The following is a 23,795-nucleotide window of genomic DNA, read 5'->3' as shown; positions in this document are numbered from 1 at the left end:
GCGGTGCGGGCCCCGCAGGCCGCGCCCCCGGAACCCCGGCTGCGCCCGCCCGGGAACGCGGGCAGGGGCGTCCCGGCCCTCCTCCCAGCCCAGCCCAGCCCCGGGCACCGAGGCCCGGCGGTACCGGGGGCCGTAGAGGCGGTCCCGTTCCCCCGCGCTGCCGGCGCCGCACCGAGTGGTGGCGCCTTTAGGCGGCGCCCCGCCCCCCGGCCGCTGCTGGCCAGGGGATTGGCTGGGCGCGCCCGGGCGGAAGTAGCGCCCGCGGCCACGTGGGCGGCGCGGCGGGATGGCGCGAGCGCTGCGGGCGCTGCGGGGCGCGGCGGGGCCGGAGCGGGGCCCGGGCCTGGGGCCGGAGCGGGGCCCGCGGGTGCGGTTCGGGCCCAGCCCCACAGGTAACCCCCGGCCCCTCGCCAGGCCCGCCCCTCGCCCCCCCGTCCTCCCCGGGGGGCTCCGGGCTTTGGGTTGAAAAACGTGAATTGAGACACTTGAGGAGCGTGTGCTGGGAGAGCGGGGCGGGGCGGGGCGGCGGCCGGTGCCGGGCCGCTCAGCCGGCTCCTTGCGCTGGGCTCCCTGAGGTACCCGCTCGCTCTGGGAGAGTGCCGAGGGAAGGGGGCTCCCGCCGGGAACTCCCCGGGTGGGGTCCGCCCTCTCAGCGTGGAAATAAATAGGCCCGTGGGGCGGCCGCGGCGCGGCGTGTCCTTTCGGTGGTGCGGGGCAGTGCGCTGTCCCTTCTCGTGAAAGGCCACGAAAATGGCATTTCCCAGCGCGTGCCGGCGTGTAAGGGATTTCCAGACCGCGGCAGGGCATCCGCTCCTGGAAGGCCGTTACCCATCATTTAGTTGGCAAATTACAGCAAAGACCCACAAAGCCAGTGAGTGTCTCTGTGCGGCACGCCTCCCCGCCCCCAGTTAGCATTTAATACTGGTTCCCATTACAGGTAGCATTGCTGTTCCAGCTCATATTTAAAAATCGCTACTGGGCCTTGATTGTGATGATCTCCTCTGATTTCCCCATGATAACAGGTTTTCTGCATTTGGGTGGCCTTCGGACTGCTTTGTACAATTATATTTTTGCCAGAAAACACCAAGGGACCTTTATTTTGAGAGTAGAGGACACAGATCAAAACCGAGTGGTGCCTGGAGCTGCAGAAGGAATAGAAGATATGCTGGATTGGGCAGGTATTTACACACATCTTTCATTTTTTACGTACTGAAACATTCTCTTTTTAGAGATTAACGGTACCCAAATGGAGAGTATTTTGCGTCATAGCGAGCTGTGCAGCGTTTCAGATGATGAATTCGTTGAAATGTAGTTATTTCTACAGCTAGGCATCAGGAAAGTCCTACTGGAAGTATGTGTTATAGCAGAAATAACTGGTTAGGGTTGGTTTCTTTTGGCTGTGTTGTCTGCCATGGAGTAATTCGTGAAAGTGGCCCAGCGTGCAGTTGTAACAAAGGTTGTGCATGAGAGACGTGAGGGAAAGGTCAGAAGTTGGAGCTCACAGACCTCACTGTAAACTGATAAATTGTTTGTCTACAGAGGATTTGCTAAAAGGGATCTGGAGGTGTCAGTTTTCGTTTTAATCCTCTGCTTCTTCTTGAGCTTAAGAACTAAAAGTGAGGGTGATTTTAGAATACAGAACTATGATAAATTTAAGAGCCAGATCCCACAGATGCTGCCATTAATGGGTAGGTAAGCTTTAAGGGACTAGGACTTTGCGACCGAGTAGTAAATGTGGAGTAGGTAAAATAATTGACTAAGGTCTCAGCTGTATTTCTGTGGTATGAGTGTCCTTTACTTTAAAACGGGTGGATGCGTGTATGTGTACACCTGAGTGCATTTTGCTCTAAGTAGTGTCTCAGAGCCACTCAGCTATTTACTAGGTTTTGGTGTTTTTTTCTGCTTGTTGCTTCACACACAATACTCCAAATTCTGAAGGTGTTGGCTGCTGTTTATCTTCTGAGCCCAGGGGAATCTGACTCCTGTGCCAGACAGATGCCGTTAGCTGGCTGCCCTGGAGCAGAAACCGTCTTTGGATGCTCTCTAGAACCTTGCTGTCTCATCTTCATTCAGTGTGCTCCGATGGTGGGTTTCACTCTGCCTTTTTACGGGCTTTTTAAGTCCCGTCATACTGGTATTTCAGGTATTCCCCCTGATGAGAGTCCTCGCCGCGGTGGTTCCTTTGGACCCTACCAGCAGTCACACAGACTCGACCTTTACAGGAGAGCCAGCGACGTGCTTTTGGAGAGAGGCGCGGCGTACCGCTGCTTTTGTACCCCTCAGCGCCTGGAGCTGCTGAAGAAGGAGGCTTTGCGGAGCCAGCAGACCCCGCGGTAGGGATTCTGTGTCCCCTGGGTGGTTCCCTCCGCGCTTGCAAAAAGTTACGACGACGTGCGCGGCAATAGGATTGTAATCTCACTGCCTGTAGAGAGAGAAGCCAGCGTAAACCTTAGAGGCTTCGGGGAGTGAGCTCCAGAGATGAGGTAGTTTGACCAGACATGTCGTGGGCAGGTTACAACTAAAATTCAGGGATCGATTTAGAGTTTTGGGAATGCGAAAACGGCTGATGGGGTTGGCCTGTGTTGAACTGAGACCTTCGTTCCCCTTTCTCAAAGATATGACAACCGGTGTCGGCACCTGACGCCCGCAGAAGTGGCTGAGAAGCTGTCACAGGGCCTTGACTGGGTAGTCCGCTTCAGGCTGGAGAAGGGAGTGGAACCCTTTCAGGACCTGGTCTATGGCTGGAACAAGCACGAAGTGGCTGACGTGGAAGGCGACCCGGTGATTCTCAAGGGGGACGGCTTCCCCACTTACCACCTGGCAAATGTGGTGGATGACCATTACATGGGCATCAGCCACGTTCTGCGCGGAACTGAGTGGCTGACTTCAACGTCCAAGCACCTCCTTCTCTACAAAGCCTTTGGCTGGGATCCCCCTCAGTTTGGTCACCTCCCGCTGCTTCTGAACAAAGACGGTGGCAAGCTGTCGAAAAGGCAGGGGGACATCTTTCTGGAGTGCTTTGCTCGGGACGGCTACTTGCCCGAGGCCCTGCTGGACATCATAACTAACTGTGGCTCTGGATTCGCAGGTAATGACGACAGGCTCGGTACTTGCTAGGACACTTCTTGATGCTGACTTTGGGGAATGGGTTAGGTTTATTTTAATAGCCGAGAACTTTGACAGCGTTTGAAGGCGTCAGGAAACGGGTGTCAGGCGACCAGTCTGTCACTGAAATGCCACCAGGGCTTCTGCAGAGCTCCTGGGAGAGACTGGGTGGTGTGCTGGAATGTTGGGAATCTTTCTGCCTCTGTGTGGCCATTTAAATTGAGTCTGATGGTTAATGGGTTCCCACTTGGGACAACATTCATCTCAAGGCGAAGAAACTGTCTGTGAACTCTTGGGAAAACTTGTATTCTGCGGTTAATAATTGCAGTGTCGTGTATGACATCTGTCACACTTCTCGTTTAACCTGAAAGACCGTGAGAAGTTGAGTCAATGACTCCTTTTTGTTGCTCTTGCTGTGTGGGGATCACAAATTAACTTGTGTTTCGGGAACTCTGCTTGGGAATGAAATCTTTCTTGGGCAGTGAAGCCTCCTGGCTGAGTGTTACTTCTTTTTGGCTGACTGATGCAAGGGCTGTTCCACTGAGGAGGGTACTAGGGCCAAGCAGAACATCCCAGTTTCCAGTTCCTTGCCAGTAGTTAGCAGAGCCTGCTCTTAGGGAGAGGGCAGCTTCCCATCCGTGCCTGCTACAAGTTCCCTCCTGTTTGCCGGGGTACATCCCTGCTTGCTGCTAGCACTGTGAAAAGTGGCTCTCCTGTGTCACTGCTTCCCTGGGTGTGCTGCTGCCCCAGCCCTGCGCCTGAGGCTTGCAATGAAAAGCAGGGACGCTCGTTCTCTGCAGGAGAGTGGACACGTATCATTCCCTTGTTGGGTTATTTTGCAGAGAAACAGATGGGGAGGACTCTGGAGGAGCTGATCTCGCAGTTTGAAATAGGCAGAATTACAACCCATTCTGCCCTCCTGGATCTTGAAAAACTCCCAGAATTCAACAGGTATAAATACCAGCGGTAACTTCAAAACGTAATAGTCAGTACATCAGTAACAACTTATTCCTAGCACTTGGCTTTGTCTGGAGATTCTGTTTATTGGATCAAGCATGGTCCCAGTGCAGCGGCTTTTTAGCTGTGCTACACCGAAGTGTAAGTTTCCGCTTACACCGTTCCTGTCCTGTGCTTGGACACTGGTGTCGGGAACACTGTAAAAACCTCGGCAGATGGTAGGTGTAGTTAGGAGGATGCAAGGTCTTAAGTTTAGTTTCAAAATAACACCTGAAAAGAGGCAACACTTCCAGAAAGTACTTCTGCAAGTACGCTCGTGTGCTACGAGGATGTTGTCCTGCTGAGAGTTACCACATCTTCTGTTCACTGTGGTGCATTAGACCTAAATGCTTTGTTGTAGAAGGTCTGTCTGCGGTTTAATGTTGCTTTTCTAACAGTTCTACACTTTTAATTGGTAAATGCTGTGAGGTTGGGATGATTAGATTCAATCTAACCCAAAGCAGTCCAAAAGCAGTTTTCTTCTTTGTTACAGGATTCACCTCACCCGTCATATTGAGAATGAAGGGCTGCGACAGAAGCTAATTAGAGAGTTGCAGTTGCTGGTGGAGCACGTCTATGGGGATCAACAAGTGGATCAAGAGGTTCTAGAAAAGGAATATGTGGAGCGAGTCCTCCTGCTCAGAAAAGTATGAGCAGTGATAGCATTGTGTCACCATTTTGGGGAGCTGAGGTTTTGTGGGATTCCTGGATCAAGACTCAGCTGAGTCCTGGGCGCTGCTTTGAGCTGAGCTCTGAAACTCCACAGCCTGCAAACGGCTGTCACTGCCAGCTCAAGTGGTCGTGTGCATGCTGACTGCCGAAATCCAGTGATATGGTTAGCTGACCTGTAGGAACGGGCATGGTGAATATCTTGGTGGTCTTTGCAGAGTCGTAAGCTCACCCGTACTTTGCTGAGCCAGCAGAGAGCTCCCTCGGCAGAGGGAGGATGGATGTCTTCCCGCCATGGAAGCGAATCATGGGATTGTAGAATGTTTCTTGGAAGACCTCTCTGGTTCCCACTCAGAGCAGGACTGTCTCTAGTGCTGGATCAGGTCAGCTGTGGCTTTGTCTAGATGAGTGGTGACAACCTCTGAGCTGCACTTCTCCTGGAGCCCAGGACGCAGCTGGCTTGTGGTGGGAAGGTCCACCCCTCGTGCCAGGAGACTGCTCACCTCTAGCTTTTGCTGACTGGGCAGCACAAGGTACTTCTGCTTTGCCACTGCTCCATGCTTTGGAGGCAAAGTCAAAGCAACCTCTTTGCAGAGGTAGATGAAGCTCTTGGTTAAAGTGGTGGGGTTTGTGCATTGGGAGCCCTGGTCTTGGTGAAGCGGCAGAGTGCCGGCTGTAACGGGGACAGAAGATATTGTGGCTCTTCCCAGTGCCAGGAGGAGGGTGAGCCCAGCTGTTTCCCAGTCTGCTCCTGGGATGCTGCTGTAGTATCTGGGGACTTCCTTGTGAAGAATAAAGCCTTCTTCGTAAGGGCAGGAAGAGACCCAACTGTTCCAGCATGAAGGCTTCGCTGTGGCAGCGGGACGGTGACTCGTGTGACTTCCCACTGCCTGTTGAAAGGCAGCAGATGAATGTGGCGAGCCACTTCCCCGGGCTAACTCTGAGTCAGCCCGCACGTGGCTCTGCAGCACGGGTACGGCCACGGCCCTTTGGGCTCCTCCTGTCCCTGCTCACACCAGGTGGTTATGGGTGTGAAAAACTCAGCTGCCTAAATGTCAGCGATTCGCGTTTCATCTGAGCAGTACGGAGTACGAGGCAGCGGTGGGTTTGGACCCTCTTTAACTGTTTGTGAAGTCCAGACAGGATATGTTTGCTCCTCCCCAGCTTAACCCTCGGCCTTGACAGCTTTGCTTTCTTTCTCCAGGGTCACATAAGGCTCCTGAAGAATCTGGTGTCGTGTGATTATTCTTACCTGTGGGTTAGGCCCTCAGTGTCCCGAGAGCAGCTACAAACTATTTCTGCAGAAGCAGATGAAATAGGAAAACTAGTCTTAGGGTAAGTGTCTCTTCCCAGCTCTGTACACAGCCACCTGCCCGCCCCAGAGCATTGCTCTTGGCTGCTCTGTTGATGTTGGACACGCTCGTATTTCTTATTTAGTTTGCTCTACTTAGGAATGTGCTGTAGTTAATAACCGGTGAGAAATTCTGTGTTTTTAATTGGAAGGCAGCTTGCCAGTGGGAAAGCTCCCATCAGTGCTCTCAAGCAAGAATTGTCACGTCTGGATTTTGTAAAGCACCAAGCGCAGCGGCGTTTGTGTGCGGGCACGGCGCTAATGAAGCAGCGGTGTTAGCGGGGTTTTCCCATGCCACCTGATCTCCTGTGCTTTTGTCTGCTGTAGCCTCGAACTGGAGAAGAGCAAGGTGGTTTTGGTCAACGTGTTTGCAGATTATGGAATGAGACTTCTGGGTCTCCGGAACGAACCCAGTTTGTGTCCAGCCGGGATCACTGTCACTTCTGAAAAGCTCCTCCCTGGGGGGCTTTCCCTGCTTCCAGTTCTTTGTTTCTAGCTAGCAGTCTGCAGTTCTGTCTGCTCAGAAACATTGCTGGGATGGCAGACAGTCCTGTGCCAGTGAGTTTTGTGGGGTTCTGCCAACATGCTTCACTGCTGCCCCATGCCCCTCTGCTACTCCACACCTTGCAGCTAGGCAGGGTGGTATGTAAGTTGCCTTTCCAGTTCAGATCCCACATCTGGACTAAAATGAGCCCTGAAAACCAGTTTTGGGAGTAATTAAGGTGGCAGTATCTGCAAATTGAGCTATTATTTCCAGCTATCTGTAAAGTTGGTTGCCCTCAGTCATTTGTCACAGCGGAGTGGTAACTGAATCCAAGTGATGGTAATTTAAATGTCAGAATACTCGCTGTCCTGGAGGGATAAGAGTACTGCTACCTACAGCTGAGTAGTATCAGCGATGACTCCTGTATCTCTAAAAATCGTATTATTAAAAAAAAAACAGAATTACTGCTTTTCCTGTGGCTTTCCAGGTCCTTGGCATAATTTTGTGATTTAAACTTGATGCTTGCTTTTCTGAACAAGCTCTGCTTCTGGTGCTGTTGAAGTAGATTAAAGGTATGGTTTCGCAAAGCAGCGTCTTCAGCAGCGGTGTCGAGGTAAGGCAGTGCTGGCCTAGGAGGGTGCCCGTGTATGCGACCAGCGCCGCATCGAGCAGAGAGAGTGCCCTGGCACAGAGCAGGAGTGAAGGGCAGGGAAGTTTACCCTGAACTGCTGCTGTTTGCCAAAAGATTTTGCAAAACCAGTCTGAGGTAGCTGGCAGTCATCAAAGTCGTGAGTCATTTCTGGGTAGGAATCCTGTGTTTTGTATGTCCCTAGATTGTAAGGACATCTTCTTTCCTAAAGGCTCGTGACAAGGCAGGCAGCCGTTTTGACTGTGGAGGAGTTGAACAAAGACCTGAGAAGCCTCCAGAAGCAAATCAAAGAGACTAAGTATAGCAGCATGATGCAGCTCCTTCGCTTGGCTCTCAGTGGGCAGCAGGTAAAAAATAAAAATTCTGAGACTGGGACCTTTTTTTTTTTTTTTTTTCTTAACAGCTATCTTCTCTCTGATAGCAAGATACTGGTATTTGGACATCTCGCAAGAACTGACATCGGTTTCTGTTATGAGCGAATGTACCCATATACAGCAATTCTGGAAGAAAGAGCTGTCTGAAAGTTTCAGAAAGGCAGAAGTTGTCAAAGCATGAATATGCTGGTCACAAATCTGAAGTTAGAAAAACCTCTGGACCGGCTGTAGGGAGTGTTGGCAAGGTTGTAGGTTTTGGGCAAAACTGGAGTTTTATGTGCAATCTGCTTTTGCAAAGTTCAAAACCAAGTTTTACGGAAGTTCTTCAAAGCCTAATCCTGGCTTACTCTCTGGCATCAGTCCTTCTGGGTCAGTTTGACCATTCTTAGCATTTTACTTCAGGAGAAGAAAAACCCAAACCCTCGTTTTGAGATTGCTAATAAAACCCCTACCCTTGGTCTAACAGCAGTCTGATAGCTAATCGCTCTCTCATTTCCGTCATGGTGATGCATAAACAACTGCTGAAAAGTGTAAGTTTCCGTTGGTACAATGACTTCTTATGTGTTTTCAGCATGGACCGAGCGTTGCTGAGATGATGGTGACTCTGGGACCCAAAGAAGTGTGTGGACGAATACACAAAGCACTATCTAGCTAAAACGAGACAGAAATGACACTGACAGCCAGCCCATGGACTCAGACGGTGTAGGCAGCACGTGTTGTTGTCCTAGACCTGTATTTTTTGATCTCAGCATGATTATCTTTGATCAGATGAGCTGGGCTTTAGACCTGGCAGGTGTCACCATGATGTTTCCAGGTCTGTATGTATCTGCACTAAGCATAAGCCGCTTTTTCCGGGAGAAGAACCAAATACAGATTTAGGTCCATCCTTCTGCTTTCATCTCGTGCAAATGGCCTGGTTTCCAGGTTGGGAGAAAGAGACGTTTATCAGCGTTTAAATTCAGGCCACGTAGACAGAAAGTAATGCTGTTTCTGATACCAGCATGGTTCGTCTCAAGCGATGGGTCTCTTTTTGGAGAGGGCCTTGCAATCAGGGTGCCTATAGCTACGACTACACAGGTCCCCAACAAATACCGTGGGGAGGGTATTTTTATATATATAAATATGTATATATTATATAATATGTATATTGTAGCTGCTGCCCTCTTAGCTGCCTCGGTGTCCTGCCGGGCTGAGCTGCTCGGAGAGGGGGACTCTCCTCCCTGTGTACTGTGTCACGCGCGTGGTTCTGCTAAAAATATCCCTGACCAGGAGATTGGGATGTTTTTTTCCTCTTTTGGATGATGACCTTTTAATTATTAAATTAACGCGGTGACTTTTGATTCCGTTCTCGCCAACGCGTGCTCGCTCTGCGCGCCAGCGAGGGGAGGAGCAGCCAGTGGGGTGGTGTAGGGAGGAGGAGGAGGAGGAAGGGGGGGGGGTGGGTGATGTTTTATCGAGCCAGCCCACGCCCACGGCGTACGCTTCCACGCCACGAAAACTCGCGTGGGCTTCCCACGGAGCAGGGGGGAAGCGGCGGCGAACGACGGCGGGTGGATCCGTTTCCTGCGAGCGGCGGGGCGGAGCGGAACGAGAGTCCATGGCCGGTGCCGGGGAGCTGGAGCGGTGGCTCAGTGAGTGAGGCCGATGGCCGGGGCTGGCTTCGCCGCTGGCTCCGGCGCCGCTGGAAGCGGCGCCGGAGCCAGCGGCGAAGCCAGCCCCGGCCCCAACCGGGTGGGCACCGGAGCAGCTTCAGCTCCGTGAGGAAGGGTCCATCTCTTCCACAGAGCCCCTTTAGGGTGATGTTCGTGGGTGCTGTCTTAACCTGCTGCACCTCTCCCCCTCCCCGTCTCTCCATCCTCGGCTCCATTCTTGCCAAAGCTGTTTGAGCGCTGGCCTGGGGAGTGGATAAAGCTGAAAAAGACGTTTTTCCTCGATTCAGCCGTGCAGGCAGAGCTTTGGGATGGGTACTCGTGCAGCCCTGTTGCAAAAGGGTAAACCGTGCCTGTGTTCCAGCACGGCAAGGTTTGAAGTGCGGTCCGGGGAGAGCTGCCCGTGAATGCTTTTTAACAGTTTCACGTGCTTTGTGCTAAAAGCAACAGCACGCTGTTGCTGCTTTCAACAACTCAGTTTATGCCTGACTCTGACTCTTTAAGAGTGTGTACTCAGGACTGTATTTTTAAGCAGATTTTAGTAACAGCTGTTTCCTGCTCCTCCTGCGTCTTCCATTTCTGCCTGTTTTACAAAAAGCCCTAAAGCAGCTGGTAGCAGTGCGAGGTCTGAGACGCTTCCTGCCTTGTGCCTCTCGCACTGAGGCTGTTTTTTCTTTCTTTTTTTTTTTTTTTCCCCCCTGTGTAAGATAAGGCCACTGACCCAAGTATCCCCGAGGAAAACTGGGAATGCATCCAGCGGTTCTGTGACCAGGTGAATGCCGACATAGAAGGGTAAGGCAGACAGACGGCTCTTTGTGTTCGCTCTGGGCTGCGTGTCTGGCTCTGAGCTTCTCTCATGGCTGTGGGGGGAACGGGACCCATAAGCTGCGGTGTGGGGAGCCTGGAGAGACAGCTGGGGGTGCTCGCTGGGCTCTGCCACTCCTGAGAGCGTAAATAAGTTGCGAAGAGGTGCATGCCAGTGTGGTGGAGGTTGGTGTCTAGGAACGGGCTCTGACATCCATTGCTGCAACCCGCGAGGCAGCAGGTCCTGCCTGCTGCACCCTCACCAGCCTCTTGGGAGACTGGCCAAGGATACCTGCTGTGGGGTTCTGCAGGGAAGCCCTGAGTGAGCTCAGCCTCGGCTTTTCCTTTCGGAGGGGCGGGAGATCTCGGCTGGGACTTCCTCACCTTCCAGCTGACAGTCTCCGCTCTGTGGGAAGGAGCAGGAACTAATTAAGAAAATGACCTGTCAAAGCTTGGTGATCACCTCTCTCTTTAGAGCAGAGACGCCTGTGCATTCAGAGCCCGTAGTCTGGCACCCGTCTCCCCCAGCAGCGTGTGTGCGCAGGAGCAGTCAGCAGGCTGTCTCAGGCTGTGCATCGAAGCTCCTGCGACTGCAGAGAGCCGGCTCTCATGGCGCTTGCCCCGGGAGAGCCCCCAGCCTCCCCCAGCTGGCTCCCTCCCAGAGGACAGCCTCTGGACACAGCTGGAGGACAGCACTCGGGTCGCACAACCTGCTTCAATTCACCTCTCGCCCCTCGTGCCTGTGTGCGTGCCCCCGGCCAGCGCTCTGCCAGAGGAAGGGTGTCTGTCATGTAGCGGGTTGAGAATCCGGCAGTTGCTCTTCTCTGCAGGGCAAAATCAGCAGCATTTGTTTTTCTTGGGAACTTGTGCGTTGTCTGACTTGCTTCTGCTACTCCCCAGCCCATCGCTTGCACCGAGGCTGCTGGCACATAAAATACAGTCACCTCAGGAGATCGAAGCTCTCCATGCTCTCACAGTAAGTGCTTTCATCCACACGCAAAGAGAGGCAGCAGTTACTTGGAAATAGAGTTTGGGGGGTAGAGACAGTATAGCTCTCTTTTTCTCTTAGATGTCTCTCCCTTTCTTTTTCTCTTAGATGTCTTGCCCTTTTAACTTTCCATTGCACAAGGAATACAGAAACCAGGGTATAACGGAGGGAGTAACTGCTGTGGCTCCTTCCCTTGTCGCTCTGCTGAGGTGTTTCAGCGGTCTGCAGCTCTTGCTGTTTGGCCTGCGGTCCCACCATGGGATCAGCGGCCCAAAAGTTGTTAGTGATGGGCAGAACAGAGCAGATGGTTTTAAATGTGCTGCTTAAGAAGATTGGATGAAGGAAAAATACATGTTCTTGCTGCACAACTTCCTCAGTATCTGGTATTTGTGAATGCAGTGCCAGAAAGTTCTTAGATTTAGTATTTTAATGGCAAAGTTATTTTTAAAAATTCCTCAAGACTTGTGTGTACAGTTTCTGTTTGGTACTGTTTTTTCTGCAGGTGCTAGAGACCTGTGTGAATAACTGTGGCGAAAGATTTCACAATGAAATAGCAAAATTCAGGTTTCTGAATGAGCTGATTAAAGTGCTTTCCCCAAAGGTAGGTGGTCGTGGTTATGCTGGACAAAACAGGGGGGCACACTGTTTATTTCGCGCCGGATGTGAAAACTTAGAATTAATCTCACACAGAAGCAGAGCAGAATTCGTTCTGTGCCTCCAAGCGTAAGGACTGGATGTGAATCCCCCTGTAAAAAATGTAAGCTGGGGTCTCTTTCTGTGAAAAGCTTTTTCCTTGTGGTTTCACCCAACTCTGCTGGGACAGTCAGGGACTCTAGAGGAGCTTGAAATTGTTCCTGTGACCCCTCAGCCTGTGGCCCTTTTGCCTCTCGGTGATCTATAGTACTTTGGTCGGAGAAGTGGCAGAGGACAGAGATACCAGGAGCTGCCCGGAGCCTCTCCCATGTTTTCTTATGCTCTGTCCTCAAACTCTTGTGCTCAGGCTGCTCTCCTCCTTGCTTTCTCCTGCCAAAGGTTAGCCTGAGTTTGGGTCCTGTTCATGGGGCAGCATCAGCTTAGGTAGTGGCAGGGGGGACTGGACTTCAGCAGCCCTTTTGTGCAGCTCTTGTGCAGCACTCGCTCCCCTGTCGCCTGACAGTCGTGCATTCGTGCAGCACCTTTGGGGTCCTGCTGCAGGTGTCCTGAAAGCCGGGCAGAGGGCTCCCAGCGCCCGGGCAGCGACAGCCCTGCGTCGGGGAGGCTGGAAGGGATCAGCTGTACTAATGTGGAAGCTGCAAAGTCCCTTCCTGCTGCTCCGCTTCCCTGGCTTGCAATATATTCAAGATATTCAAGATATTCATTCCTCCTCCCTGCTGTGGAGCACTTTGCTTCTGAGTGCAATCGCTGCCTCCTGAGAAGAGAAGCAGCCATCAGAAATGAGAAGTTTAGTTTGAGAAGCTAAGCGAGCTGCGAGGTCAGAGTGGATGCACTGGGTCCCCTGGCAGTGCCTCTCACGATGAAACAGTGCCTCTGTTTTATCAGAGACTGTGTGATCTTCATGCCTTGCTCCTCTCTGCATCAAATAGCAGGCCTGGGACTTTCTTAAATACCCTTCTCAGCAACTCGGTAATCGATTCCCCTTTTTAGTGGGTCCCGCACACATTTACTGCTTGTACAGGTTTCATTTTCCATTACATCATCTCGATGGCAGAGGTGCAAAAAGCTGATTTCAGAGAAATGTTTAATGGAACAGCAAAACCTCTTCTCTCAGTCCCAGGTTTGGTAAAGGTATTTCAGTGAAACAACAAAGTCTAAGGAATATATCACTACAGAGAGTTTTGTTTGCTGTTTTGACAGAACAAGTATCATTTAATGAGTTTAAAATGCCTAGTGTTTTGGAGGTTTGTGTGTGGCTTTTGTCATTCTTCCTGATGTTTTTATAATACATTAAAGTGAGTGCTCATAGGCAATAATGAGAGCAATCAGAGAAAACATCCAGATGCTGAAAAAAGACAATAACTTTTGTTTCTCCTTTTGTTCAGTTTTCGTTTGTCCGGGTCTGGCTGAGGCCAGCGGTGCTATTTGCATTGTGCGCAGTTAAGGAAAGTATTTAACGTCAAGCACAGAACTGTTTTCACTAAAATAAAACAGCCTACTTTTGGTTTCGGATTCAATAACTGATCAGAGAAGTTTTGAAATGGTTTCATTTTGATTGTCATATAATATTTATGTAATTGTCACACAGTTAATAGCATTCCTTGTATTTACAGCCACAGCTATACACACTATTTCCTATACCGCAAGATACACAGTTGACAACACTGTGAATAAAATGTTAGGAATCCATTTGCTACTTGGTCTCTGCACACAAACAGCTTGGGGCTAGACCCATATGCCATATCTGGCACTAATTCTTTGGTTTTAATCTTTTTTTGTCTTACTTTACTTTTTTGTTTTGTTTTGTTTTCAGTACTATGGAACCTGGGCTTCAGAAAAGGTCAAGTCAAGAGTCACAGAAGTAATATTCAGTTGGACAGTCTGGTTTCCTCAGGAAGTTAAAATCCGGGATGCTTATCAGATGCTGAAGAAACAAGGTTTAGTTCTGTTATTTCAGTTTCCTTTTTTGCTTTCCAAGTCACATGGTTTCAGACCACAGATGTCTGTCCTCCTTCATTTGTGACTCAGCTTTTTTTCATAAAATGTTGTGTGTAAGGAGAAAAGGACAAAGGCCACACTTACAAGGCTGTTTGGGTACTTAAGGATGCATGTAACTGTTTAAAGAGCTTTACCAAAGAACAGCCTTATTGAGTCAAAGATCAGGCTAGCCTTGTGGCCTCTGTTCACACAATGCTCGCCACTGTTCCGCAGGGAAAAGCTACAGGACAAACTCAGAGTGATCTTTGCCCTGGAATACTCTCCCAGGATTATGAGGGCTGGGTTCAGAGAGATCCTGAGTTGGATTTTTCATCCATTCCATCATATTTAGTAGTTCTTAATGGTATTGTAATCCAGAAATTTGTCCAATCCCATCTTGATATCCCAGGTGATAAGTTTCATAGCTTAACTGAAAGTACCATAATACTTTCTGTGGAAGTTCTGCGGAATTAGGGAATTTGTTTAGATGCTTCCCACCAGGTTTGCTTTGTGCATCTTTGAGCATCAAATGGCTTTGCAAGCCTTCCCTCAAGTCCTGCTGTGGAAAGCTTCCTCGCCATCACTGCCTTTCCTTTGTGCAGCGGCTGCTGCGGGCTGGGCTGTCGCTGCGGCACAAGTGGGGTGCTGAGCAAGGGTGCAGGGGTGCTGGGCGCCCTCCTGCCGGGCAGCTCTCGGGGACCGCTGCCCATCCAACGCCTGCGTGGCCGGCAGCTGCCGCCGCTGCTGCTGCAAGCGCTGGCCAGAGAGGCAGGAGGGGAGGCGTCCGCAGAATCACTGGTGGCGTTACGGGTTCCTTTGGTGCTCGGCTGTCTGTGTTGGGTGCCCTGCGTTTTATGGCCGTACTGATTGTGGCAATCCTGCGTGCTCGGAGGTCAATACTGGTGTGCTCCCAGTGCTCCGGCTATGGGGGAATTTTAGCGATTCACCCAGAGGGAGCTCAGCACATCAGAATTTTATTTTCTACCTGGAAAATCTCATTTGGCCTGTGCTTAATTCAAGGGAGAAAGGGAAGTCTTTTGTCTGGGTGTGTGCTAAGGCAACTCCTTGCTTCTCCATCTCGTTCTGTAAAGTTCTGGGGAGGGGTGAAGGAAATAGGTGCAAAATCCAATGCACTGTTGAGCATTGGTGTTTTAACAGCTCCGGCATCACTGAACAAATATTGTTACCCATTCCAGGGATTGTAAAAGAAGACCCCAAATTGCCAGAAGACAAAATTTTACCTCCCCCTTCTCCGAGACCTCAGAATTCTATTTTTGACACAGATGAAGAGAAATCCAAGGTAAACCTTAGGGTTTTCATGCCTACCCCCCCACTCTGATTTGTACTGATGAGAAAACAGGCTCAGTCATATTTTGGGAGCTTTTGCTGTTTCAGACAGAATATCTTCAGAACAATGCTAATACTTCTTGCTGTACAACAGCTAGAGAATTCTTTGACGCTTTGTCAGAAATTTTTGCTTAGTAAAAAGTGAAACTTTTTTACAGAAAAACATCAGTTTCTATTAAACTTTCCCGAGGGAGGGTTTCTCCAGGTCTTACAGAAGTTGTGCAGAGCCAGAGAGTTCCTATTCCCAAACAGCCGAACGGTGTGTGCAGGCAGCCGTAGGAGGCAGCAATATAATCCGGATTAGATTATGGGACATGAGCCCACATATTTCCAGGATTATAGAAACTATTACAACAGTGGGTGTCTCTCAGTATCTGCTCTTATGTGATGTGTGCCTGTCGTATAGCGCCTAGAGACTGCTGCTCACTGCTGTCCAATGCTCTCCCCTCAACAGCTCTTAGCAAGGCTTTTAAAGAGCAGCCACTCTGAAGACCTGCAGGCTGCCAACCGTCTGATCAAGAGCATGATTAAAGAGGTAGGGAGCTCCTTCGGTCAGAAGCTGTGTTTGCAGCCGGGGAGGGTGGGAGGGGACGTGGCAATTCAGTGTTTGACAGGGGACCCTCTACACCTGATCCCCATACAGCTGCCCCAGAGGAGGGACGATTTTCAGTGTTTGTTATTCCAAAGTTACAGCGTGGGATTGTTTCGTTTTCTTTCCCTAAAATATGCCATTGCCAGGAAGAGGGAATATGTATACCCAGGAGCCTGTATGGCGGGACGCTTCCACGTTAGTGGGATCCTGGCAGTAGTACTGCATTAGTGATAGAAAGTTTCCAAAAATAAGCTCAGTTACCAGGTGGACAAAAGCCACATCTGTACAGAACTGCCTCTTTTCTACAAGCAATGTGTGTGTGCAGGTCTGGTGTATGTGTTTTCATTTCCCATCTGAAAGGGCAGCGCAAATAGGAGATTTGGTGCGGTTTAATGAAATCCCTGCAGTCATTTTGAGAGTGTCCTTCGGTATGGCAGAAACCACCAACTCCCAGCTCTAATTTTGAAGTCTTACTCGTGCCTGTGGTGAAATAAATTCTTATGCACCAGCACCCTGGCCTGGGTGCCCTGAGAAAGGCAGGAGGTTTCCGTCTTCACCCTTGACAGGCAGGTGTGGTGCAGCACTGATACTGGAGCTGTCGGGGGTGAGTCCTTACCCGCGCTGCTTTGTGCCTCCTCTACCTGCAATAAGATATTAGCAGGAAGCAACTCCCCAACAAGTGTGATCCAGGGTGACCCAGCCAAGCACGTGCACTGGCTGTATTAGCCAAATCATCATCTACTTTTATGTCACTTTTCATCAAAGGAACAAGAAAAGTCCGCTAAGGTGTCCAGAAGAGTGGATACCATCAGTGAGGTTTCTGAGAACGTTAAACGTATGGACGAATTACTGGAAAACTACAAGAGACAAGAATTATCCAAATCTGACCAGGAGACCCTACAGGTAAATGCTCTTTCTCCTGCATAAGATGTTCTTTTGTCTGGCTATGCCTGGGAGGGCCCAGGGCAACAGGATTCAATGGGTACCACGGTGCACTCAGCTTCTGCCAGGGAAACAGCGTTACCACGGCAGAAAAAGTTTCTAATGTATTTGATGAATAGCGGTCCCTCCCATCAGTGTAATGGAAGTTGGAATGGAACCATCTCCTGCTGTGCCGGTTTGAGTTTCTATCCAGGTTAGCTGCTCTTCGTGTAGTATCTTATGGAAAAATGGTTCTTCCTCCAACAGTAGCGTAACACATGGGAATCCCCTTGAGCCTGGGCATGGTTAGGTGGGTGTGATGAGATCTGACCAGAGAAGCTCAACGCTGTGGGTTCTTCAGCTTGTGCTATGGTTTCTGTGATTCCCCTTTTTCTGCCCAGAGTTCACTGGTCTGCTGCTGCTCACAAGTATCAGTGAATTGAGGAAACGTTTGGTGTCACTAGTAGGGCTGTCAGAATAGCTTTATGGCCTCCAAATACCTGAAACTCCACTAGGATGCCCACCAGACTCTCAAATTAAAAAAACTTTAGACAACTGAATTTTTGTAGGTCAGAATTTCTCCTGTGGCTATGTGTGACAGCAGAGTTTGGAGTTAGCTGCTGTTGGGAGGGCTGCTGCTGTAGGTGGAAGAGACCCTACTTTCATACTGACAAAGCGGCTGCCTCCGTGCCTCCTCACTTCCTAAAACACCGAGAGCCGTAAGCAGCTTTGCATTGTCTGACGGTAGTTGCAACTGATGGTCATAATACTTCCCTCTGAGTACTGTGATCGATCTGTTCACGCTTGGATACTTTTTCTTTTAAATTGAGTAATTTTACACTGATCTATCTTACATCTGTATGCATAGAGAGGATGTGGTTGCTGAGGAGATACCAGCAAAGCCTCCTTGTTCCAGTGGCTGTATTTCCAGGCCACTGTGGATTTTTAAGAGCGTAGCAACACGCAGCATTGATACCCTTTGCCTGGACCTGGGCAGAAAGTGCATCTTCCTCTTCTCGAGGTAGCATCACTTACAGGTGATCACGGAGACAGAGAAGTGTGAGAGTGTCTGGGATCTCCTGAGCAATGACGTGAAACATTTCCTTCCATAGACTCTGTTTCAACGCTGTGAGAAGCTCAGGCCGCTGCTCTTTCGCCTTGCCAGTGAGACAGTTGATGATGATGAGGCTCTAGGTAAGAGCCAACGCTGTCCTTGGACTTCTTTGCAGTTAAGTTTGTCTGCCTTTCCTTTTGACAAGCGGGATATGCCCTTCCTCTGAGAGGGGGAATGCTTAGGCCCTTGCTACCCTGCTGGCAAAGCTTTCCACGTTCACCTTTAAACCATGCCCATGGAAGTGGCATAAGTCTCCTCCCACTCCTCTCCAAGGAAGCTATAAATTTTCACTTGGAGCCCAAAGTTAAACAGTGAGTCCAGTTTCTTCCAGCCAAGGTGGTTTTCAGAGTTTGTGGAGTTCTGGTGGTCAGCGAACTGAAGGCTTTTGAGGTCTTTTCTCTACAGAGATTGAAGTTCTCCCTGTCTGTCAACACAGAAGGGAGAATATTTTTTTAATTTCTTAAGTACTATATTGAGGAGGGTTATATGAGCAGAATCTTTGAATTCCACAGTTGTAAAATTCAGCCCTTCCCAGAGGATTGCATTTCACAGTCTTTTCCACATGCCTTGAAAACCTGACTGAAGTGATGCCTTGCTGAACAGACATCTTAAACAGCAAACATAAGAGCTCAGCTGTGCCTCAGATATTTCATTCAGACTCATGAATGCCAGGGTTCTTCAGCTGGGGAGTGCTGGATTATAGACTCAAGCACACTCAGAAAACTTGCGGAGAACAAAAAAGTGCATAAGAGATGGCAGGAACTGTAAGTGCTTTAGAGATAGGATCAGATTTCAGAGTGATCTTGATAAGTTAGAGAGAGGCCTGAAATCGGCAGATGTATGTGCAAAATGCTGCACTTCAGGAAATGGAATGAAAAACTAGTCAGGAGCGTAAGGCAGATTGCCCCACTAGACTTTGCTCCAGGCAAGTCCTTAGATGCACTGTACCTTCCTCATGAGCAGTTCGGAGAGTGCCGTGGAACTGACCCTCGTGTTAGAACACTAATATTTTGTTTCTTCTCTTGTTTTCCAGCTGAGATACTGCAGGCCAATGACAAGCTCACACAGGCGCTGGGACAGTACAGGCAGGCTGTAGTCAGCCATGAAAATGGTGGTGGAGGAGGTTCAGCCGCCAGCTCTGCCGATGCACCAGGTAAAGAGCATCCTGCAGCGTTCCACAACAGCTCTGCTCCTGCATGTCATGTACGGGTGGAGTTTGGAAGGGAAGTGCTTCTGGGAGAATAAATGTGGAGAAAATCCTGTAACACAGGAAAACTATTATGTAACCATCATTTGCTTTTACATATGGTTGATACAAAATATTCCTGAAGTTCTTCACCTATGAGCCCTTTCGGGCATGCCTGCACCCATAAATACACTGGTCCTTTCAGGAGGTTTCTCTTTAACCCTTTCTGCTATTTCCAAAGCATGCCGGCCAACCCCAAGACGCATGAAGAGCTATACACTGATTGACTTCTCTGAACTGGAGGCGACATCCCAGTCTCCTACAGACCAATTTGCAAACAAAACCACCGCCTCCTGGCACGGCAGCGCAACCTCTACCTGTCTGCTGGAAGAAGAGTTAAAGTCATTAGGTTTGTATGTGCAATTCAGTACAGCGTTACCCTTGTTACTAGGGTTTGTGGCATTTAATGAGGATAGAACTTTGACTTTAATTTCGGTCCTAAGAGAAAGTAGACCCTTTCAGCCAGTGTCATAAGTTTTCAAGAATGTAGTTTCTTTAATGGTGTTAGACTGTAGTCAAACTGCTGTTAGACAACAAAGGAAGAACCTGTGGAAAACCCTTGTTTTCTGTAATTGATCCGTGGCATTTTGGCATCTTTCTTAGGTCTCAGCAACTCTCCTGTTGTACAGAAACCACCACCCGATTTTGGCTTAGCAGAGGTGAGTGATTCTCGGGTATGTTAGTCCGTAAGGTACAAAGGACAAAAGTCAGACAGGATTCTTAATCCCCTAGCTTTCTCTGGCAGCCTTTTTTAACGCCACTCTATTCTGAAGGGAAACTGGAATCCTCCTGCTCTGCAATGAATTTCTCAGTTGCAGTTTGTAACCAGATTACTCATATTTATTTCTACTTTAAGTAGCATTACGAAAAACGAGGTTCTTCTCAGTGGAACAGGTCTGATTTTTGCTGAAGTTCTACAGCATGAACCAGAAGTGCCTTATTTTTCAGACTGCTGTACACAATGGATACGGTGAAATTGTAAGTGCTGTTCAAACCCCGGGACAGCAGGAGAGCTGGGAAGACAGCTGTTCAGAGAATAATGAATTTCAGGGCCTGGTTGATCAGCTCTCTCCGCCATCCAGGACCAAGACATTATCCTTGTAAGCAAACTCTGCGTAATACAGTCTGACTTTGGAGATGAGGAATACTGTTTTTCAGCAGTGAGTTTTAGGAAAACCTTTCAACCACAACTGGTTAGTGAGGGCAAGCTATCTGTCCGCGCATTGGCTCTTAAGCAGCAGTTATGCACCTGTTAATTGCACTTTGTGTAATTGCACACTAGGACCTTCCAAGGGTCAGAAACTTGGGGAGACAAACCCCATGGCTTAGTAACAAGGTGATATTGAGCTAAAGGAACAAAAATCTTACAGTCAGGTCTTTTTATAATAACCTGTGACTCAAAAAATACTTTCCCCAGCTTTCTTCAGGCTGTGACAAAGTAGTTTCCAGGCATTCAGTGGAAGCCTGACAGTTTGTGAACCAAATTAATCATCCACAGATGCCATCCACAGAGCGGGTGGCCATTATGATACGCTTATCCAGTCTGCCATAATACACGCCAAGAAATTTTACTGGAGATTCCCAGCTTCTTGCATTGTCTTTGAGCTACAGTTTACTTTAATCTCACTGACTAGAGCTCCAGAGAGTCTGTGCATGGGGAGAGTAGACTTCCAAAGCCCTGAAACAAAGTTTCACGATAGTAACAGAAATGAAAGTCTGCCTAATTGGATGCTGAAACAGCAGCTTCTTCCATATAACATAGAGACATTTTTTGAATTTCTCAAGAACTCAGAGAGTGTAAGCTTGTACTTTCTTTATACCTAAAAGGGATGAGGGATTGGGAATACAAATGGACACAGCAGAAGATGGTATATACCATGTAGTCTCCCCATTTAATATGAGCTTTCTACATGCTTTTCTTTCCAGGGATTTATCACCAAAGAAATTGCCCTTTCCAGATCTTCCAAATAGCTCAATGGCAGATACTTCATTCTCCAGCCTAGGCTACGAGCTGAAGCCTGCTGCCTCTTTGCATCCAGCTTCCTATGATGCTTCTCTAGAAAACCTTTTTGTCCCTTTAATTTCAATTACACCGAGTAAGTGCAATGATTTCTGTGCCCCAGCTCTGCTTACTAGAGGCTTACTAGAGCTCTTCTGCGATTTTTGCAGGGGAGCAAGCCAAAATAGCTTCATGCTGTGCGGGTTGGCTGGAGAAAAGTAATGACTGTTCTATGAAGGACTTAATGTATCTGAGAATTTGAGCAAGTGCTAGGGATCGTGCCATGGAAATGTCCTTGTCCTCCCTACTCAGCAGCCAGGAGCTTCCTGCCCTGGCTAACCTCTGTGATGTGCTTCTAAACTGTTCGCCCTTTGCACCTTTAATCAAGCTTCAAGCAGTTCTTCTCCAGAGGCTTAAAAGGTATCTGTGGGCAGGAGTTGTCCCGCTTCCTAAAGCAGAGCTGTTCTTCCCACCTCTGCTTTTCGATTCAGCGCTGTATGGCCCAGCCCTGCAACCACTTGATGGAGTGTTACCCTGGGTGCGTGGCACCCCTGTGCCTCAGGGCAGGGCACGTCCTCTGAAGAGGACTGCAGAGCCTTGGCCATCGCTGCTTTTGGAAGAGGGCAGGTGCAAAGACATCCTGACCTGGTTGTCTTCTGCCTTCAGTCTCTCAAGTGAAGGATTTACCACATTTTGGAAGGGCTGCATGGTGACAGTCAGGTGTGGCGTTACCAGGCAATGGTGATAAGGGGCTAAGTCTTGTGTGTGCTGAAAAGTTACATTTTGCTTTTCCCTTCGTATCTCTGTTGGATCCATACCTGACATCTCCAGCTGACTGTTGAAATCTGAGCTGCTAAATCTCCAATTTAGACATTCAGATTCCTTTCTCTGCCTTAGAGGTGAAAGGTAAATCACAGGCAGGTGCTGTATGCTGCTTGGTCTGTGAGTCTGCTGGAGGAAGCAAAAGTTTGTATGTGCGTTTCCTTTTTGCTGTTCCTTATCCTGTCTTTGCTGTTCTGCCCTCAGAAGGGAGGGGAATCCATGCTTTGTCTCTGACTCTCCTTTTGTCTCCGGCAGGCAGTATCTGTCCACTTACTGTGTATGACAGGAATGGTTTCAAGGCTATGCTCCACTTCTCCAGAGACCCGGCTCCTGGCCGACCAGATGTGCTGGTGATGGTTCTTTCCATGCTGAGCACATCAGCTCAACCAATTAAGGACATAGCGTTCCAGGCTGCAGTCCCAAAGGTGAGAAGCCTGTGATGAGCGGCAGAGAGCGGGACTACTCAGAAATGTCCTGAGGAGAAGGTTCACCATTTCTTGCTTAGGATTTGCCTTGCTCATCAGAAATTGCATGGCTCACTTTCTCTGAACAGTGAGCCTGTGCTATGGTGGTGCCTGTGGCCCCGGTGCCTGTTTCACAGAGCATATCCCTGGCCTTGCGACAACTAGACAGGGCTCCAGACACACTGCTTTAGCCTCCTGGGTGAGGCGCTCGTTCTGCCTGTGTATGCGCAGCACAGAATTGTCTATTTAGGAGTATCTGCGGGCTGTGGAAAGGCATGCTTTTCATGAAATGACAAAATCTGGCTGACGTATCTTTAACCAGCTCTGTGGCTTGGCAATACTCCCAGCCCTTTGTCAGCGTGGACCAAAAAGCATTCCTTTTGTTTTCTCTTTCAGACCATGAAAATAAAGCTACAACCAGCATCTGGTTCTGAGCTGCCTGCCTTCAGCCCTCTCCTCCCCCCCGCGGTGGTATCGCAGGTCCTGCTGCTCGCCAATCCGCACAAGGTACGTGTGGTGGTTGAGTCTGCTGGTGGAGCGCTCGGAAGGTCACTGCAGTGGGGGGGGTGTTTGTATGAAAGACGGGGAGAGTATTATTAGCGGGGAGATGCCGGGGAGAGACACAGCAGTCTGGGCTGTGCTGGGAAGACGTTTTTTCCCACTGAAACACCCTTCCAGAGCTACAATCTGAAGGATCGAATGGGCCGCTGCTGCAGGGGCCTGCGCAGTTCTGCTTCAGTCTCCCTGCAGTGATGGCTCCTGGTAGACACTGTGCAGATGTTTGCAGCTGATGGAACACGAGGCCACCCAAGGCACAAGCGATGGGTGGCAGTTCTGTTGCACTGGTGAATAATTATGAGACCAAAGATTGGTGTAAGGAATCCTCTGTCACTGAGAAGGCTGGCCAGGCCTGGATTGCCAAGCATGCCCTTGGGTGGCTTGCACAGGTCTCCCAGTCGCTCCCGATATATCTTATGAAGATCCAGGCCGTGTTCTGTGCAGAGCTTCTGCGTGGCTGAAGTGTTACTCTCCCCTTTCAGAGGGTGATTCCCTGCAGCAAGGCTGCGAGGGGTGAGGCTGAAGGGGGGCCCGGGCATCTGCAACCGTGACGTGCCCCCTTCTCTCTGTTCCTTTCTCTCACAGGATCCCATCCGACTGAGATACCAACTAGCGTTCACGCAAGGCGTGCAGCCCTTCGCTGAGGTGGGAGAGGTGACTGGCTTCCCAGAAGCAGAGCTCTGGGGCAGGAGCTGAAGTTCAGCAGGCACGGACATTGCCGTGTTGCCTTAGCGGTGGACGGGGAGGGACTGCGTGCCAGCGACGCCGGCCTGGACTCCGTAACGGCTCCTTTCCTCAGGATCCGCCATCTCCTTCTTCCTTTTGGTTTCCGTGCAGGTGTCTGGCAGGAGGAGCGTAAACTGGTTGCTTCTGCCACGGCCTTTTTCTGTAGCTGACCCTGCTTGACAGGAGACTGCTGTAGAGCCCTGCACCCCCGGGAGCCTTAATGCTTCTTCCATTCAAGTCTTCCCTGTTGCTTTCTGGGCCAATTTTCCCTCTTCTCCATTACTTTTTCGTTTTGAATTAAAAAAA

At 49.7% G+C, this 23,795-nt stretch overlaps 2 protein-coding genes across 2 annotated transcripts; both read left to right on the top strand.

Annotated features, from left to right (window-relative positions):
- The first annotated feature begins 286 nt into the window (after positions 1-286).
- On the top strand, positions 287-8,968 carry EARS2 (glutamyl-tRNA synthetase 2, mitochondrial). The gene is made up of 9 exons (XM_050906157.1): positions 287-392; positions 1,023-1,178; positions 2,144-2,333; positions 2,616-3,088; positions 3,948-4,056; positions 4,595-4,748; positions 5,975-6,105; positions 7,466-7,601; positions 8,200-8,968. The coding sequence occupies exons 1-9, from the start codon at positions 287-289 to the stop codon at positions 8,281-8,283; spliced, it is 1,539 nt and encodes a 512-aa protein (XP_050762114.1). The 3' UTR covers positions 8,284-8,968.
- A 257-nt stretch (positions 8,969-9,225) lies between these two features.
- GGA2 (golgi associated, gamma adaptin ear containing, ARF binding protein 2) lies at positions 9,226-23,785 on the top strand. Its single transcript, XM_050905882.1, has 17 exons — positions 9,226-9,259; positions 9,985-10,069; positions 10,982-11,057; positions 11,572-11,670; positions 13,537-13,660; positions 14,897-15,000; positions 15,502-15,582; positions 16,405-16,542; positions 17,673-17,754; positions 18,708-18,827; positions 19,102-19,269; positions 19,524-19,579; positions 19,869-20,020; positions 20,847-21,016; positions 21,997-22,166; positions 22,602-22,712; positions 23,349-23,785. The coding sequence occupies exons 1-17, from the start codon at positions 9,226-9,228 to the stop codon at positions 23,457-23,459; spliced, it is 1,881 nt and encodes a 626-aa protein (XP_050761839.1). The 3' UTR covers positions 23,460-23,785.
- The last annotated feature ends 10 nt before the right edge of the window (positions 23,786-23,795 follow it).

Source organism: Gymnogyps californianus, chromosome 15 (genome assembly GCF_018139145.2).
Source record: "Gymnogyps californianus isolate 813 chromosome 15, ASM1813914v2, whole genome shotgun sequence".
In the NCBI taxonomy this organism is placed as follows: Eukaryota; Metazoa; Chordata; class Aves; order Accipitriformes; family Cathartidae; genus Gymnogyps; species Gymnogyps californianus.
This window is presented reverse-complemented; position numbering and strand designations above follow the sequence as displayed.

Bases quoted from the DNA above. Each gene is read 5' to 3' on its own strand.
- EARS2 (XM_050906157.1), top strand. From the start codon at position 287: ATGGCGCGAGCGCTGCGGGCGCTGCGGGGCGCGGCGGGGCCGGAGCGG. The intron at 2,334-2,615 runs GTAGGGATTCTG...CCTTTCTCAAAG, and splicing joins CGGAGCCAGCAGACCCCGCG to ATATGACAACCGGTGTCGGC. The intron at 7,602-8,199 runs GTAAAAAATAAA...ATGTGTTTTCAG, and splicing joins TGGCTCTCAGTGGGCAGCAG to CATGGACCGAGCGTTGCTGA.
- GGA2 (XM_050905882.1), top strand. From the start codon at position 9,226: ATGGCCGGTGCCGGGGAGCTGGAGCGGTGGCTCA. The intron at 20,021-20,846 runs GTAAGCAAACTC...TTTTCTTTCCAG, and splicing joins AGGACCAAGACATTATCCTT to GGATTTATCACCAAAGAAAT. The intron at 21,017-21,996 runs GTAAGTGCAATG...TGTCTCCGGCAG, and splicing joins TTTAATTTCAATTACACCGA to GCAGTATCTGTCCACTTACT.